Genomic DNA, 17,534 nt, shown 5'->3' with positions numbered 1-17,534 from the left:
AATTCCAGTCTATGGTACAGCTCCGGACTAAAGGAAAACCATTACCGCTTAGTAGTTTATATCATCGAGCAAGATGGCCGATCTCCCGTAGTGCCAGAAAGGTTACAAAATTTCTCGGGTTCCCAGTCCGAGAGTCTCGGTCACCCAAGATGGACGATAAGATTCCAGAAATGCAGGCAATCGATCCTCATTGTGGTAGGTTTTCAAGTCCTCTTCGTCAACCTTTCTCCATACGCAATGAGTTACTTCATCGTATAACACCCGATTAGAGTCATCTTTTTAGTGTATTTCAACTGGTATGCACCAGACTTGAAAAGGTCTATACAAGGCCAAGTTAACCTTTCGTCCCGGCACCAATAGGGGCTTTTTTCACATCAAAAATTCACTATGACACGTACGAAGCGATTGCGCCCTTCTCAACGGACTTATCCGGCAAGGCTATTTTTTATAACCGGGACTTCTAGAGGCATTGGAATTGCTGTCGCTGTAGCATTAGCCAAAGCGGGCGCGTCATTTATTGGCCCGAGGCTCTAGGATCACTTGCGAAGACTGAGGATGTTTTGGATGCTGCAAAAGAGGCGGGGAAGGCGGTGCCAAATATCGCTGCTGTAGAGCTCGACGTGACGAACCACGCCTGTGGATGCGGCTGTAGAAAAGATCGAAAAGAGTTTCAGAAGACTAGACATTCTGATCAACAACGCAGGGTGGCTAGAACTCTCAGCCCCGATCCATTCCAGCATCCAGATATATACGGTAGAAGGGCTACGAAGTTAACGCGCGAGGCGTTTATCTCTCCCCTAGAACTTTCCTACCTCTACCGCTCAAGACACCAGGACGGCTATGCGCGACAGATCTTGAATCTCACATCGATAGGAGCACATATGCTCTTGCCTGCTATGTTAGCTTATAATGCAGCTAAATTAGCAATATGCCGATTTACAGAGTACACGGCCTTTGAGTATGCGGACCAAGGTATTCTGGCCATGGCAGTGCATCTAGGAGTGCGATAGGTATGCGGCTTGGTTTGCCAAAAGAGCTGCATGTGGGTGGGTAAAGATCTGCTGCCAGCCCTGAGATAGGGATCGAACGTTCTACTGACTTACCTGTGATGTTAGCTCTAACTGATACACCCGAGCTGGTTTCCAACACGATTGTTTGGTTGACGGAGAGGCGCGAACGGCTATCTGGGCGTTATGTAAGCGTTCAGCAGGACATGCTGGAGCTTGAAAAGAAAGCGAAAGGGATTATAGGGAAGAATCTCTTGAAGGTTAGAATGCTGGTATGATGCTGCGACTGAAACCTCAACAACCTCATCATGTCAAGCGTGTAAATCAGTTTTCTCGCGTGCCTATCGAGTACCCCGTTCAAATTTCTTCAGAATTACGAGGGATGCATGTTAAAGCAAAAGACCTAAATGGTGGATCTCATTTATATTCCGGGGGGAGACAAACGGGATTTCCTGGACAGTGTTCACGCTGTAGATCGACCTGGGCTTCACTCTTGAATACATCATTATCGCCTTTTCCACGCCCGAATTTATTGCTAACTCAAACGTCAGTCTAAATTCCTTATAATATCATATTCTTGCTAAGAAATTCCCTTGTTTTCACGTCTTCCGCGCCGGGCGCTCTAGAAACGGAATGTTTAGTGCGGAGGGTAAGAGCCAGCAATTATCTAACATCCAGCATCCTCAATCTCACCAACCCCACAAGTTTCCTGTTTTAACCTCCCTAGGACATCAGCCATGCCGTCTATTGGTTGGTTCGCTTCAACCCATGTCTTCGTGGCGGACTTAAGGTTGCAGATCATGGGGTCGAAATAACCTTATATTATCTGCTGCCGGCAACTCCATGTTACGGACAATTATTTTGTCACACGTACACATTCTAACTATGGTGGTGGATAGCCAATTTGGGACACCAAGCATTGGACCGAAACGTGTTAATAGCTGCATTAAAAGCACTGTTGCCCAAACAATTGCCAACCCAGGAATTGGGCTCGTTTATAGTCCTCATTTGAGAATCAATGCTACAGGAACCGAACAATCCATTTATATGAAGAAAATACATGGCGATTAACAAGTCTAATATGGAGGTCAGGCCGTCAAACAACCAAAGCTTGGAAGCAGGAGACAACGTATATAAGGTTTGCCAGCCAAGTTCGTCATGTTGTGTCTGCACTGCAGTTTCTGAGATCTACCTTGACAATGAAGACATTCACAGCCGTTGCTCTCGCCGCCTCTGTGCTGGCTGATATAGCCCACAGCTATTGTCAGCACTCATTCAAATTTAGTTTGCTTGGCTAAAACTAACATTTCCTTAGATATCTTCGAATACCTAACAACCAACGGCCAAGAGGGCGCAGCCTACCAAAACATCCGCAAGAACACAAACTATAACCCCTCCGTGACTGGCCCGCTACCTCCAACCTGCTAACTACCCACAGATCTCGTGTCCCCAGGTCTCCGCTGCAACGTTGGCGGCGCCAGCGGCTCCAATGCCACCGTCGTCCCTGTCGCCGCGGGCGGTAGCGTCACCTTCACGGCCGATGTCGCCGTCTATCACCAAGGCTCCGTGCCGTTCTACATGACGAAGGTTGCCAACGCCACAAAGGCCGACGGCAGCACGCAGCGGTTCAAAATCAAGGAGATTGGACCAACCTTCTCAGGCGGGTCTGCGACGTGGGATCTGCGGCGTGGGATCTAGCCAGTACGTTCCCCTCCCCTAAAGCTTCTCTTAGACCTCTATCCCCCCTCCTTCTCTCATCCCTACCCTGACCCCTTCTGTTTTTATAACCCCAAGCACCCCCACACTCCACATCCGACTTTATGCTGAAAAACTCGACTAACTCACCGATAGAATCTTACAGCATCACTCTCCCCTCGTGCCTTCCCGCAAGCAACTATCTAGTACGCATCGAACAGGGCAATCTACAACCCGGGCTCGACGCCACAGTTCTACATCTCGTGCGCGCAGGTCAAGCTGGCGGGCGGTGGCAGCGGCAGCGGGTCCCCGACGGTCACCATTCCAGGCCACATTAAGGCGACTGATCCTGGGTACACCGCCAGCATCTACAATAGCTTCAACGGCTATACTGTTCCGGGGCCGAAGGTGTGGACGTGTTAGGTAGGAGGGATGCTAGAAAGTGGTGGGTGGGGAGAAGAGGAAGGGGTGGCGAAAGGGGCGGGTTGGTATACGGTTTTGTATTCAGCACGGCATTGAGTTTGGAATTGGAAACCCTGTAGTAATTTGATGAGTGTGTTCTGTACGTGTCTCCGCTCCACATAGAGATAACCTTCGTTCTCCCCAAACGGAGTGCGTGAGTACCACCGTGCATACACAAGAGCAAACAGCCAAGAGTGTGAGACCGTCCAATCCAAACACCCGTAGTAAAGAAACCTCCACACGGCCATTAAGACCGCACCCCTCAATCCGTAGCCAACATAATAATAACGCCACCACCACCACCATAATCCAGCAAACCCAACAACCCCCCTCTCCGTCCACCCCACCTCCGCAATCCCCAACGCCCCCTTCTCGCCCTCATACGGCAGCGCCCTCCCCTTGGCGCACTCCCCCCACCGCGCTCCACAGCCTCCATAACCGCCCACGCGCTATTATCCTCCCCGGGCCGCAGCACGTCCATGGCCGCGCGCACGCCCCAGTGGCAATCGAGGTACTTCATCTGGAACGCGAGCGCCTTGCCGCGGTTCTCGGGAAGCCAGGGCGCGGACTCGCTGAGCACGTGTTGGCAGAGGCAGTGCTTGTCGCTGGAGAGGATGCTGGTGCCGCGGCGGAGGCCCGGGGGGAACCGCGTGCGGTCTTTCGGGTCTGGGGGTGTGGGTGCGGGGGCTGCGGCGCGGTGGTAGGTCTAGGTGGGGCTAGGAGGGGGGTAGTGGCGGGCCCCAGAAGAAGGGTGGAGGAGGAGAAGGAAGAGAAGGAGAGGGGTAGTAGGCTGGGCCGTGCGGCGGGAAGTTGTAGAGCAGGCCTGGTGGTGGGTCGCGGAGGATGCTGGGCTTTTGGCTTAGGGGGTCGGCGTAGCCCCATGGTAGGTGGGCGAAGTAGGGCGTCGCTGGTGGGAAAGGAGGGGGTGCTTGCCACGGTAATGCTGGGCCGTTGGTTGGAGGCTGGAGGCTGGTTCTTGCCCTCCAGTGATTTGGTAGAGCATTGGGCATATAATGAGGCGTAGACCGTTAAAGCCGGCGATGAGTCGTAGAAGAAAGAAGCTGTAGGTTTTCGTGCCCGAGAGAGACTTGCCCGTGAGGCTGAAGAGAGGGAAGGGAAGATGCTGTATGCTTGTAGGACAGATAAGGCAGCTGGTTGCTTGAAGGTAAGAAGAATCTCGACGAAGAAAGGAAGATTGGTACATCCTGAGGGAGAGAAGGAGAGGCCTATATATATCTTCTGAGGAAGGATCCTTCGCTTAGGGAGCACATTATGATCATGCTCATGATAGCTGCCAGCAGAGCAATAGCAACACCTGACACTACTAGGGTGGCCAGCTTTGACTCGTATAGAAGAGATTTCGTGAAGAAGTTGGCAGTGTTGTTGGATAACGACAAACAAGCATGCAAGAGGTCTGGTGTGATGCCAACAAAGCAACAGCATCATTTAATATTGCTGGAATGACCAACTGTGACTCAGGGAAGGTAGATTTAGTGAAGGGAAAACACCGTACAACAACGAGGTGGTGAGAAATGACATGTCGGAGAAATGGTGAGCAGGATTCCGACCACGAAGCATTATCGTCATCCATCACTGCCGGAATGACCTGTATTGATTCAACCAAGAGTTTAATGAATAAATGTATAGCACGAGGTACGATAATGGCATTTCCGATAGTCAGGCAGAACGAGCCATACAGCCCGCTTCTTGTGTTTGGTAGATTTGACAGTGAATAGTGATTATGGAGTTGACGTGGTCGTGAGAAGAGCAGATGAGAGAAAGCTACGGTTTAAGGCTTGACCTCACAGAAGAGATGCTGATAGATTCGGAGCGGGTGATGTTTGGCTTCTGGTGGCACTGGAGTGATTAGTAAGGCAAAGATCGGACTGTGAAAGCTTGCGGCCCCAAGTCCTGTCAACAACGCGCAAGTGAATTGAAGCACTTCAAAACTATCATACTAAAAACAACAACAGTAGAAGCGTAGTCATGGGCGGGAATATGTGGTTAGACAGACAAGAAAGTAGATAGAATACAAATTTGAAGCTTGTACTGGGGAATGCTTATCCTCCGGCAACAACTGCCAATCCTTCATAGATCTTTCTCTTGACTTTGAAGAAAGTCCCTCCTTCAGTACTTCGAGGATCGGCCATACTGTAAGCACCGCCGTCAACCTCAATTTTGCCTGTCCCACTCTTTCTCACTGCGACGGTCCCATTGATTACCAACGTTCCCTCACCTCTAAACTCAGCCGTCATCCCAGAGGCCTGCATGATCTTCCGGAGGTCTGCTAATCTCAAGTCGCCTACATGGAGTGGTTGGGCTACTGATCGCGTTGCGGCCGCCATGTTAGCTGGCACAACATCGAGGACTGGCGTTGCATCCATCTCCGAATCAGCCTCGTCCTTGCTCTGTGAGTCTTGACCTTCTCCTTTGATCATCTTCAGCTTCTTCTTAGCACCTTCTTGACCGGGCTTTTCCTCCAAGGATGCAGCTTCCAGTCTCCCAGTGATGGCCACAACACCCAAACCTTTTACTTTCTGCCAATGCAGCCTCCGAATCAGCGACTGACTGAGCTTAACAGTCCAGGCATTTGTGTCGACGCTAGCATCAATGGTTATCCCGATGGATGGTGTGAACACATCGCCGCCACCCTCGGTGGATTCTTCAGAGCCCGAATTGAGCAGTTTGCGGCAATCTGTTGCAAGTTCATTGGTCTCCGCTTCTTCTCCGGCCACCAAAATCAGTTTCCGTGGCTTGATAAGAGGGACAAGCATCTGAATGCTGCGTTTGTCGTGTAGTCCTGAGAAGTCGACGAAGGAAATGCGGCATTCCAAGCGGAGGGTTTCAGAAGAGAACACAATCTTCGACGGCCCTTCCACCTTTGCTTCGGATGATTCTTCATCCGATTCGGCATCTGAGGAATCGCTTTCTGGCTTAGTGGCGCGCCTTCGAGGATCGCTTCTTCCTGTCGGTTCCATTGAGGTGTCGCGGTCATCGGTCGCTCTGCGGCGTTTGTTGATACCGTTGGACAAGCGACGACCTCCAGCTGCGTTACGCACACCGACATCGTCCCACTTTCGCTTTTGGCCCACTGCGTTCTCTTTCTTTGTTCCGCCATCACGCATGTCTTCTCCATCAACCTCATCCCGTTCCTCAGCTCGTAAATATTCTTCCGGCCGGATGAGGTCGCCAAAATCATCGGCACGCCTGCGCTTGGCAACGTAAGGGAACATCTTCTCTCGGCCTTTCTTGCCTCTTACTTCGTAGTCGTAAACGTTTTTCCGCCGGATTAAAATGTTGATCCCGAGCTCTGCATCACTGAGGCCAAGCTTATGTCGTGCGTGGGATAGGGTTGCAGCAGTGTTGAGAGCCTTACCCTGGTGCTCCACATCTGAATCCTCGGAAGTTGTGGACGTCGAAGACGAGTGATCGTCTACGACATCGGCGGATGTTTCCAGGGCAGTACTTGTGTCGCCTTGCATAGTATTCTGTAGTTGCCGCTGTCTCGCGAGGTATTGTTGATATAATGGTATCTCGCTGCCACTTAAAGGGGCGAGCTGAACATGTTGCAAAAACACTTCGTTGCCAGAAGCATCAACAACAGCAGTCGCACTACTCTCCGCATCTGCTCCAGCAACATCACTTCTTCTCTCATCCCACAGCTCCCAGAGATATCTGCCAAGTCCTTTCCTTTCGCTTGCAGACTGTCCGACGCGCTCTGTCAGGATGATCAGGTTCCTGTTGTCCCCTGCAATACTCCGAAGCGTCTCTTTCGAAAACCCCCACTCAAGTGATGTGTCACTTGCAAGAATCACTCGGGGTCCATCTACAGCAAGTAGACGATTGACCTGCGTCTTTCGTTCTAGCAGTTTGAGGTATTTAAAATCGAACGGTGCTCTCGCAACTTTCTGGTCGTCTTGCTTGGCGCCTCCGGTAAATCCCCCCTGCTGGGTTCTATTGCGCTTGTGGCCTTGGGTCTCTTGCCCTCCGCTTGCGGTTTCGAATTCCCTCACAATGCCCTCCTCCATCCATTCCAGCATACTGCGCACATATCTCATCGTCGCGCCGCTAGTCCTGCTGGCAAGGTAGAGCTTGGCGTTCTTCAAAGGGCTGCTGCCATCTCCGTTTTCGACCTCCGCCTGCCATGCTTCCTCCAAGAGATACGACAGCTCCAGCACGCGAGCGCTCGAATCAGAGGGTACCAGCACAGTGCCGCCTTTCGCGACGGTATCTCGAATCATGCTCAGAAGCGTGTCGTCTCTCTTTTTCCGCCCGCCTGCAAGCGTGACTGGACCGGACCCCCTGCTGCTGCAAATCATCGCGGTTGGGCGTCGCAGTTGCTCGATGACTTCCGAACCACCTGTTCCAGCCCCTCCCAGCCAGGCAGCGCCGGATAGGACATGCTCCCGGGCCTGATTCCAGTCCACCGCATACACAATCGATTCCAACCCATGCTGTATATGCCAAATGGTTCCTCCCAGGGTATGTCCAGCACTATAGGCTGTGACCGTGAGCCCGCTCAACGGCGGGGAGAAAGGTGATGGTGAAGGTTGGTGTGGCTGAGAGTACTTGAGAGGATGGATCAGGGAGAAGTAGCCAGCAATTTCATCAGGTGTAGGAGGCTGCAGCAGAATGTTCGGGTTGCTTCCAGCTCGAAAGGAGGGAAAGGAGTATGCTGATTCAGAAAGCGCTTCCTTCGGGATGATCGATGAGGCTAGAGGCGTTGACGCGTATAAGTCTTGTATGAGGGTTCGCCCAAGCGAGATGACCGGGAGCGTAGCATAGATGGGTATCCGAGTGAACAGCGGGAAGTTTTTACAGCAATGCGCAAAAGCAGCAAGATGGGCCGTGGTCGCGTGGGTCAGGAGGATGACGGAGAGGGTAGGAACTTGTCTGGAGAAATATTTGTTAGCTTCGTCTTGAGGTTCCTTGAGTGACCTGTTGTCCGCCGTGATGTGGTATAGCTCCTATTGTCATATTTATATACACCAAGTCCGCTTGATTGCAGCGATAACAAATAAAAGTTTCCTTCGTATACGCTAAAGGAGAGAGGTTAAGACCAAGGCGCATCATACCTTTCAAGCTCTTTCAGCTTCTCAACATCAAAACTCTCATCCCAACCCACGTCAATAAGGATTTTGATACCTCCATCGAACTCGAGCAGTGATTGCGATGCCGGGGAGGTAGATTGGGCGCCGAGGAGAGGCGTGAAGTTGAACATCCTTTAAAGGAGCCTCCTCGGCCTGGGTTCTGCGCGGTCAGACGGATTGGTTACAGGATCGCAAGCATTAGCGGGTAGAGCGGGTCACGGCGCATAGCATGGAGATGGCGCATAGATGTGAGCGGCTTAGGACAAAGACCCGCAGTCAATAAAGTTGAACTCTTCACTTCGCCAGTTCACGAAGTGTCGCGTTTGATGCAAACATGCCAAGGCATTTTTCTTGGCAGTCTTTCATTTATACCTTATGTTTAAAGTACTAGGTACACGGGCAAAGTACCTGATACTTGGCTAAGGGAATCACTTGACTTGATGCTGCTCAGAACACCAACCCCCACTAATCCAGAGGATTGCGTGCCTTGCATCATGTCCCGCTTCTCGTTAATCTCCCATCTCCCATCCCTCATCTCCCCGCCAGCATGATGTTGTGGATCGCTGCCAGTAATACAAACAAATATCTCTAGGTGGCTTGCGTATGGTGTGCCTCGCTTTTTGGTAGACACTTTCCGCATCCAGCAGGCCGTAGGAAATATTTCAGCTGTATACTGCATATATCGCCGCGTCTTATGACGTTTGAGGGTCTGGCTGGGTCTAAAAGTTGACCCGACCATCCTGCCTTCTGCACACTGACCTGCAGCCAACACTTGAGCAGAAGTTGGGCCACCCCGCAACAATGGCCACCCTCCATCACGACCCTACTTCCTACGCTAATGCAAATCATCGCTTGAGTCCACGTATCCAATCGACTGCTTTTAGAAGGATCACTGCTTGTTGGAGTCCCCCTCCTTCACAAAACAAGTTGTCCAGGAATCTGATCTCGGGTCTATCTCCGAAACATTGGCCAGACTGACGGCGCATGCTTTCGAAAGCAGCTACTCATGCGATCTTCTTCTGGGGGCGGCTACTCTGCAGGGGAAACAATGCTCGATGACGCTGCCATGTTGAACCCATGATCTGAAGGGTAGTTGTTCAGCTGCACATTTTGAGAGATACTAGCAGATTTTGCAAACTTTCGGCCGTCTGACGGAGAAAGCATGCCGTCCTCAGGATATGTTGCTCTAGCAGGATCTTTTTAACCTGGGCGGAATGGAGATCGGGAAGGCGGGAGAGTGGCAAGTGGATCAGCTCTCGCAACCTCACTTGCAGCTGTTGACGATCCACAGCTCACCACGAAATCCGTGCATCGATTCGAAGCTACCGACTCCCATCGTGTCTGCAAGAGACGAGATTCGCAAACGACACGTATCGCATGGGTTGGGCCACGCTTCCTTGTCCAGAATATGTGGCCAAGGTGCAAATGGGCTTCCGTGCCGCGTCACATTCTTGCGCCATTTCTGGTTTTTTGCAACCGTTTGTAATGAGCTCTTTAGGTTATATGAAGAGCGTGCGATGGATACGAAGTTTGGAGCAATATGAGCGGCTTCGGAGGTTGGCGAATGGCGAGGCAGACTGATTGCTCAAGGAATTCGTCATCGCCAGGTTTCCCTATCACGGTGGGTGGCTCAACTTGGCGCGCACAGAAGTTGCAGCAGGTCAGGATGCGAGAGGCTCGCATCAGAAGTCTTGTCAGAGTCGCATCCTCGGTTGGGCCGAAAGAGGCAAGTTAATGCAAGTTGGGTGCAAGTCGGGTGCAAGGTCGGTGCAATCGGGTGCAGTGGTGGAAAAGTGTTACCTAACTGCCAATAGTAAGATTGTGGCAGGTGGCAGGGTGATGAAAGTCAAATGTGGCCGATTTGTCCTGGGCTGGGCGCGATGGGCTCGATGGCTGCCCTGCAATAGGTTGTCGATAGTTCAAACCCTAAAAAGAGTCATCCCACCCCGCATTAGCCCAGAAAGTTTTGAAGCTTTGAAGCTTGAAGCAACCGCTATCACGAGGATTGCACAGATCTGCGCAATGACTGGAATCGTTTATCTTGTGTTCGCTTTAACGGCTTTGTGGCTTGGGGGGCCGGGACCAGGTGCTGGCTCGAAGCGACCCTTGGCCTGTCGAGTCGGCACTGCTCAGGAGCCAGCATCGGGAGCGTGCTCGAGTCCTTTCTTCGAAAAGCTGTGGAGCGCCCTCCGCAGCGGCCGGTAATGCACGTCCGGTTCGGGACGGTATCTGTATCTCTTTCTTTGTTCGCTGCAAAAGACGAATGATAACGATTGGACTTCATCTGTCGCTGTAGGCAGCCGTCCGGTTGCGGAACACCACGTCTCTCTCGCCTCTGCACGTGGCTGCATTGCTCTGCAGATCCAATGTAAGCGGCAAGTCTCCAGAATTTTCCATCGTTTTTGTTTTTTTTTGCTCGGCCCACCGCTGGAATTTGTGGGGATCTGCGGCCGTCCTTTTCTCCGACTGGCAAAGCGGCATCAGGTGCTAAGAACGGGCGCCAGAACAATTTGGCGTCGAAACGGAGTGAAACATTGCGGCAATATATGACCAATATGCGAGCTCGAGAAGGCAGGCTCGATAGTCTAGCAGCGGTGTTTAGAGTCGGATGATGATTTCTGGAGAGCGGGGGCTCCGCCAGCGTTGAGCGCTGTGCTCCATGGGTTATTTTAACTTTTGGCCTACATGTATTCGCGCTCCCAGACATAGTTGCATATATTGCATCTCTCGGGCCCCTCGCACCATCCTAACTGTAACCGTGTGTGCTCCCCCATGATTCCCCAGGATCTGCGGTGAGGCGCAGGCCCTGCCCTTGCTTTTTGCGGCTTCAAACGTCTGACCTGCGTGGGTTACAGAGTGCTGGGAACGATTGCGGGTAGATTCCGCCCTTGCCCGGAGCTTCTTCACCGATGTCAGCGTTGATAAACCATCGTGTCAGCGCTGTTAATTCCAGGGAGGGCAATATATCACGCTGGGGGGGGGACCGGGGGGAGGGGGGTTGTTCGGCGTAAGGCTGTGTGCGTGATGGGAACTGGCAGCCTTTGGCGTGTGTGTCCTTCCCAAAGACTCTTTGTGTGGCTTGCTGGACCAAGCGCATGGATTCGCTCAAGGCCCGTCTGNCATGGTTGGCGTGCTTGGCCTGGTGAGCTAAGGATGCTTGTTCGGCTTTTATGGGACTTTGATGGGGGCTTCGCGGGATCCTTAGGCGTTTAGGCCTGGTCGTGGTATTGCTAGCCGTTCTAGGTCAAAGGCAGATGTATCGATAGTGCCATTGCCCGTTAGGCCCGGCGTTTGATCGCGTTCACTTGTAAGCAGATCATCCAGCCAGACCCATCGCTTCAAAGCGCACACAGCAAAACCTGCCGGGCTCCCTGCTAGCTTGGTTCTGCGCGCGGGCAAATCAGGCGTGCTTGGGAGGAGAATAGTCGCAAGGTTCACTGGGCCTGCTCCCACTGCCGCCGAGTGCTGCCAGACGTCTAGCCAAAAGTTTATGGTGCAGCTGGCCGTAGGTTAGCAAGCTAGAAGCCAGCAGCTAGCACCACCAGCGACCCGCCAGCGACCCGCTCTGATTTCGCCGCCTCGCTGGCCTCCTGAGACGGGCCGGGGTGTGTGTGCTGGGGCAGAAAAAAGTTACAGCAAGAAGGTCGCGACAAGAGAGCATCGCAATGCGAAAAGCCGCGCTGCGGAAGTGTATCCCAGCTTGCTCCACACTAACACTAAAAGTCGCTGAAGAAGCTTTCTACCCGCCCCGTTTCAGACGCAAGCCCGCTGAGCGCCCGGAGACAACCCCGGTCGAGGGACTGCGAGCTAAATGCTCTCCGCCCGTTACCGGTTGCCTGCGCTGCTTGCATTTCAAAGGCCCAGCAGCTCGGCCGCGTCCCAGGGTCATCCTTTTAAACCAGTTCATCTGCTGCGTGGCCTGTCCGAGGGTGGACTTGTGTTTGGCTTGGAACATTGCATTGTCTCTTTTCGACACCACCATCCACATAATCTACATAATCCACAAATCCACAATCCCACAGTCCTTCTCCACATCATCTCGTTGCTCCCTAGCGTAATTCTAATCCTAATAATACAATAGTTCCTGGGCCGGCACTGATTGCTGCTGCTGCTATTGCTCGCCCGACTCGTGTCCCTCTCCAGATCCACACCCCCAGTCCCCAATGCATCAGGGCCCTGCACACACACCGAGTCTAGCAGAGGCCCCGTGGAGGCCAACATCGTGAACCTGTCCTGCGTCCTGCTTCCTACTCCCTTCGGCTGCCCACTCGTAATTGCAGCGCTCGCCTGGCCCCCCATTGCTGCACTCATCTGCACGGCCTAGGCTTGGTTGCACTGTTGTGGAGCTCGTTCGCTAAAGGGATATCCCCGCCCAAGGACTCGCCATTTATCGGAAGCGACAATCCCGTCCCTGCAAGCTGCCTTCTCGCCCTTCAACTGTTGCTGTTGGACGGTGCTGAAGCCTTGAGGGTTCCTCTGGCGGACGCCGGCCTCCAACTCCCACGCCCGTCCTTCTAAACACCGTCACGACTGCTGCCGCTCTGCTATCCTCTGCACCGGCAGACTCGACCCGGCAGCGAGACGGACGACCCGCTCCCGAAGCAGACCTCATTCCACCATCCTCAGATTGCGAACACTGGCCTACGCCGACCAATGTGCGGAGTCCGCCACCGCCAGCCTTACTTTCGGCTGTAGAGCCACATTCCTTTCGAATGGCAACTGACGTTGCGTTCGGTCCTGCGCTGTCGCAAACCAACGCCAGACTAAGCATAAGCTCGTCCTCGCAGGCCTCACCTTCCTCGAGCGAGTCCCCGAGGAACACATCTTCAAGCTTCGGTTTCGGCTTTCGCTCCATGAGCGATGCGTCTAGCGATGGCATCGTGCCGAAAATTGAAGAGCTCGACGACGATGAGGTGGAGGACATGAAAATTGCACCCTCTGCGGAGGACCCGCTACCATCCCCAAGTAGAGCCATTGTGAAACGGCCTCGCGGCCGACCTCGAAAACACCCAATAACACCGCCAACTGCCATCTCGAAGCCTCCGAAGGGCCGATCGAAAACGGGCTGCATCACATGTCGGAGACGGAAGAAGAAATGCGACGAGACGAAACCACACTGTATGGCCTCATGGTCGTTTCTTTTTTCAAAGTACAGGGGAACTGATATGCTGTAGGTGTTCACTGCCAAAAGAACAATGTCCATTGCGAAGGGTATCCGCCTAAAGAGTACTGGAAGAGTGGCAAGCAGCGTGCGGCTGAAGGTACGGACGACATTTCGCCAGACGAACTCACCTCGTTGCTAAACACTCTACTAGGACCGAGAGTTAGCTTCGACCGACCACGAGACTTGCCCATTCTAATTGAGGGTGTGGAAACAGACTTGGATCGATACTTCCTCGACCACTTCAATTTCAACGTCAGTAGAGTACTGAGCTTATTCACTGACAAACAAAATCCGTTCAAAGAGATTTTGTTGCCCATGGCTATTCGGCATCGTGGCCTGATGCACTCTCTTCTCTGCCTGTCTGGCTCGCATCTTTCGTCACGCGAGCCAAACTCGTCGTTTCAGGAGAGGCAGATTCATCACTTCGATTGTGCGCTGAGGAACCTCAGAACGGACAAGAACATGGCCAAATCTATCGCTGGAGATCAAACCGCTCTAATCGAAGATCCAACAGTAGCTCAGACGCTGGTGCTCTGCCTTCGGTCTATTTGCGCCGGTGAAGTGAATGGCGAATACAGACCGCATATGGATGCAGCGAAGCACTTAATACAGACTCAGAAGTCGCCCAATCAGGAGTTCCAAAGCTTCCTCTTTGAATTCTTCATATACCACGATGTTTCGAATTCCGTCACGTCTCTAGATCGGCGGTCGGTGCTGATGATGGAGGACTTCAAGCTCCCGCAGTTTATGATTCAGCCTGAAGCGGGAGCACTGCTTGGAGTTGTGGATGGCCTCTTTGGGTATATTTCGAAGATTAGGCAGCTCCGAGATCGGATACGATCGCGAAGAAGCGAGGGCTTAAAACCCCCTGTGGACTATCCGATCCTCAGCGACGCACAAGCTATCGATACCGGGCTACGTTCGTGGGTGTGCGTTCAGCAAGAGGATACTCCGCGATGGATCGCTTCGATGCTCTACCGGCAGTGCACATGGCTCTATCTTCATCGGACAATATTGCCTTCGACTCCAAACATCAACCTCCGCCAAGCAGTTGACGAAGGCCTTTTCTACCTACGGCAGTTACCATCAGACGCGTCAACGCAAAGCATTCTGCTCATGCCACTGTTCCTGCTAGGTTGCGCTGCATTCGAGCGGGACCAGCGGCCTGAGATCCTCCAAGCGTTCGAAGGACTGGAGGCCTATTCAGCTCTGGGCAACATCAAGTACGCAAAGGTCATTGTGGAGAAGGTGTGGAAGATGATGGATGCTGGCGACGAGGACTCGTGGGATTGGGAAACTATCATTCGGAAACAGGGCTGGGACTTCCTGGTGACTTGAAGCGCGCTTGTTTCTCAACCGAATATTGTAGATGTCAAGAGTGTCTGGCGTGTTAATATGCACATGTCTGTTACATTTTGATTCCGCTTAGCTGTTTTGGAGGTCACTTTTGAGCGGCGTCTGTTTGGCGCATCGTCTTTGGGTTATCTTGGGCTGCATTGGGCGGAGGCGGTCTAATCCACTGCACATAGGCGGGGTTTGGGTTAAAAAGTTGTCTGGCTCCGCTCTCCTCTGGTTTACTTTTGTTTTTTCCTGCGTTGTATCGCTGCGCTTTGCTGGCGATTGTAGGCGTCTAACGAACCCACGGCTTTGAGCGTTTCTCCTCGCATGCCCTCATCAAAAAAAATTTTTATTGGCGAGGCCATAAGTCTATTTTCACATCTCGTTTAACAGGTATATAGGCATATGTAACTCACATGGAAGCGCCGATCTCTATTACAAGCACATCGGAGCAGCTCCGACTGGGCCGGGACACAGACGCCGAGACGCAGAGACGCAGACTTCCCATGATGCAAACAACTGAGATATGCTAAGAGCTCTTCTAGCTGGCCGTCGCGAAGTACGAAACGGCACCAATCAGCATTTATCCTCCAATGCCGCTCGCGCGCGGTCGTACTAGCATCGAAATGCAGTTGCTGGGGGTGTCCGGAGCGCGGTCCATTCCCTGCTAGATTCCTTCTCATCTCAGTGGCCCAATCCAGGTCATACAATTGCTCTTAGCTACCCTTTTTTCGCTGCCTCGGCTGGTCGGCGCATTGGCTGAGGGTGTTTTTTTAAATCCCCGCTTCCCTCAAACACACTGTTCTCGCTGCTCAGGGCTAATTATGGCAAAATATACCAGCCGACGAGCTTGGACTTTCAGAACGCCCGACGCTGGCCGCTTTCCAGTACCTGGCCGTAAGCAGGCCCTCGGCTTGATTCGTTGGGCAGCACACTGCGCATAGAGGGATAAGTCCTTTCAACCGGCGGGAAGTAGGGGCCCACACTACTTCCGAATATCATGGTGCGGAAACGCCCTGGAGAAGCGCGACGGACGAACCGTCTTCAGGAATCCGGAGGGCATATTAGAGGAAGATGGAGCCATCTAGAAAATCGTACTAAACAAAGCATGGATCCACTGGAATAGGGAAGGATGCGTGGGGGTTTCCCATTGCAAAAACTGCTCATATCGCGATTTACTACACTTTCTTCACCATCGTCACACCATGATTGCACGTCTCGTTGAGGGATTCAGCCGTCGAACCGCCAATAACCGCTCACCGCCGACGTTTGAAAGTCGCGAGTCCCACTGCGTCTCTAGGTCCATCCATGTATTCCATGTGTTAGGGGGGCAGTTGGCGCAGCCCTATATGCTCGATATAGTTCTGACCTATTTGTACCACGTGCAGGTTTCTTGATTTGTGGTGTTGACCTGTCGCAACGCTGTGCCTCCGGCCAATCACACTTTGTCGCTCAATGTCGATGGTACGTACCAGGGGCTCTCCGAGACTTCCCTCCCTTCCCTCAAACGCACCCTAGCAGCAGCAACAACAACAGCAGCGGCAGTAGCCAGAGCCCATCAAATCCCTCATACGTACCTGCACGCACCCTCCGCAATGGTACGACCAGGCTTCATCGTCACCGATGTCAGACTGCAAGGGGAGTGCTTTGTCATGAGGCGTGAGCCTTTAAGTGCGAAAGAGGGAATCGGTGGCTGTAATCAGTCAGATCGACCAGGGGGGGTGCCAGCCCTACGGTGCGCGGAAGTCCCGATTTCTTAGCATTGACATGGCCAGGCCCAGGACCGGAGATGCCTCTTTGGCAGCGGCTCCTGATCGACGGCGTATGCGGTGGGGGAGTCGAGTAATTCACCATGCACGGTTCTGTGGCGCGAAAAAATGTCTTCGCGAGTCGCTGTGCGATCACGGTTCCTTCGTTTTCGTCAGGGTGGTCGGTCCGTCTTGCAGTTTGTGGAACCAGGCGGCCGGAATATGCAAAGCCGTTCTAGAAACACGTATGTAGCCGTGCGCCGGGAAAATGGGTGTAAGCCGTGCTTGAAGTGAGGCCCCTGGTGGCGTCCTACGAAAACTGGACCGTGCGCAGAACACTAAAACATTATAATCGACTACCCGTGTACTCTACATAGATCCAATTAATATAAATTAATTAATTATGCCTATCCTTTACACTTCTAATAACGTAGACTTAATTTTACTATTTATAATTGGGGTTTTAGTGCTGGAGCATCCAAAATCGGATGGTCGCTGCTTTTGAAGTCTCCAATACTGCGTTAAACCCTGCAGCCCTTGCCGTCCGAAGGCATGTCATCCCTGTCACCGCCCTTACCTATAAAACCCATATCTACGGCAACAAGCACATGTCATCCCTGTCACCGCCCTTACCTATAAAACCCATATCTACGGCCCTTGAAGTACTTAAAGATTAATCTAGTTAGCCTAGTTAATATTATTAAAAAGTATATAAATGCTTACGCTAGCCTTTTACCTAGCTTACATCTTCTCTCTTACCGCTATTTATAATATATTTGTCATTACGGACTAACTTGAGAAACAAGTACTAAGAGAGGATTAGGACGCTAGTCTATAGAGAGACGGTGGTGCCTTATCTCATAAATTAGAGCATTCGTGAATCGTTAGTGTGCACGGACGAACTGCTCGTTATCAACCAACGGAAATTTCCACGAAGGGTCTAAGAGCTTATCCCTTCATATGGCAAGTTTTCTTGGACTTTTCGTATATGCACGCCTTATAAGCCAATCTAGAGGCTCTATACCATATA

The 17,534-nt window shown here is 52.3% G+C and overlaps 7 protein-coding genes across 7 annotated transcripts; 4 read left to right on the top strand and 3 right to left on the bottom strand.

The window, feature by feature from the left end:
* Positions 1-387: 387 nt before the first annotated feature.
* K441DRAFT_687209 (NAD(P)-binding protein) lies at positions 388-1,285 on the top strand (the record flags this gene model as incomplete). Its single annotated transcript, XM_067652072.1, has 5 exons — positions 388-486; positions 549-620; positions 658-753; positions 834-1,001; positions 1,076-1,285. The coding sequence occupies 5 exons, from the start codon at positions 388-390 to the stop codon at positions 1,283-1,285; spliced, it is 645 nt and encodes a 214-aa protein (XP_067503769.1).
* A 921-nt stretch (positions 1,286-2,206) lies between these two features.
* Positions 2,207-3,125, top strand: K441DRAFT_705627 (lytic polysaccharide monooxygenase; the record flags this gene model as incomplete). Its single annotated transcript, XM_067653611.1, has 5 exons — positions 2,207-2,270; positions 2,323-2,412; positions 2,446-2,694; positions 2,859-2,883; positions 2,924-3,125. 5 exons carry the CDS (start codon positions 2,207-2,209, stop codon positions 3,123-3,125), a joined length of 630 nt encoding a protein of 209 aa, XP_067503768.1.
* A 1,837-nt stretch (positions 3,126-4,962) lies between these two features.
* Positions 4,963-8,558, bottom strand: K441DRAFT_611260 (uncharacterized protein). The gene is made up of 2 exons (XM_067645566.1): positions 8,240-8,558; positions 4,963-8,057 (listed from the first exon to the last, which is right to left on the bottom strand). Exons 1-2 carry the CDS (start codon positions 8,383-8,385, stop codon positions 5,225-5,227), a joined length of 2,979 nt encoding a protein of 992 aa, XP_067503767.1. The 5' UTR covers positions 8,386-8,558; the 3' UTR covers positions 4,963-5,224.
* A 1,692-nt stretch (positions 8,559-10,250) lies between these two features.
* K441DRAFT_677492 (uncharacterized protein) lies at positions 10,251-10,961 on the bottom strand (the record flags this gene model as incomplete). The annotated part of the gene is made up of 1 exon (XM_067651074.1): positions 10,251-10,961. One exon carries the CDS (start codon positions 10,959-10,961, stop codon positions 10,251-10,253), a length of 711 nt encoding a protein of 236 aa, XP_067503766.1.
* Positions 10,962-11,455: 494 nt separating this feature from the next.
* Positions 11,456-12,242, bottom strand: K441DRAFT_677491 (uncharacterized protein; the record flags this gene model as incomplete). The annotated part of the gene is made up of 2 exons (XM_067651073.1): positions 11,456-11,753; positions 11,998-12,242. 2 exons carry the CDS (start codon positions 12,240-12,242, stop codon positions 11,456-11,458), a joined length of 543 nt encoding a protein of 180 aa, XP_067503765.1.
* Positions 12,243-12,966: 724 nt separating this feature from the next.
* K441DRAFT_561812 (uncharacterized protein) lies at positions 12,967-14,756 on the top strand (the record flags this gene model as incomplete). The annotated part of the gene is made up of 3 exons (XM_067643545.1): positions 12,967-13,372; positions 13,429-13,515; positions 13,579-14,756. 3 exons carry the CDS (start codon positions 12,967-12,969, stop codon positions 14,754-14,756), a joined length of 1,671 nt encoding a protein of 556 aa, XP_067503764.1.
* Positions 14,757-15,518: 762 nt separating this feature from the next.
* On the top strand, positions 15,519-16,278 carry K441DRAFT_660079 (uncharacterized protein). The gene has a single exon (XM_067648642.1). It carries the CDS (start codon positions 15,962-15,964, stop codon positions 16,151-16,153), a length of 192 nt encoding a protein of 63 aa, XP_067503763.1. The 5' UTR covers positions 15,519-15,961; the 3' UTR covers positions 16,154-16,278.
* The last annotated feature ends 1,256 nt before the right edge of the window (positions 16,279-17,534 follow it).

The sequence above is a fragment of the Cenococcum geophilum genome (genome assembly GCF_001692895.1).
Source record: "Cenococcum geophilum 1.58 unplaced genomic scaffold K441scaffold_22, whole genome shotgun sequence".
NCBI lineage: Eukaryota > Fungi > Ascomycota > Dothideomycetes > Gloniales > Gloniaceae > Cenococcum > Cenococcum geophilum.
This window is presented reverse-complemented; position numbering and strand designations above follow the sequence as displayed.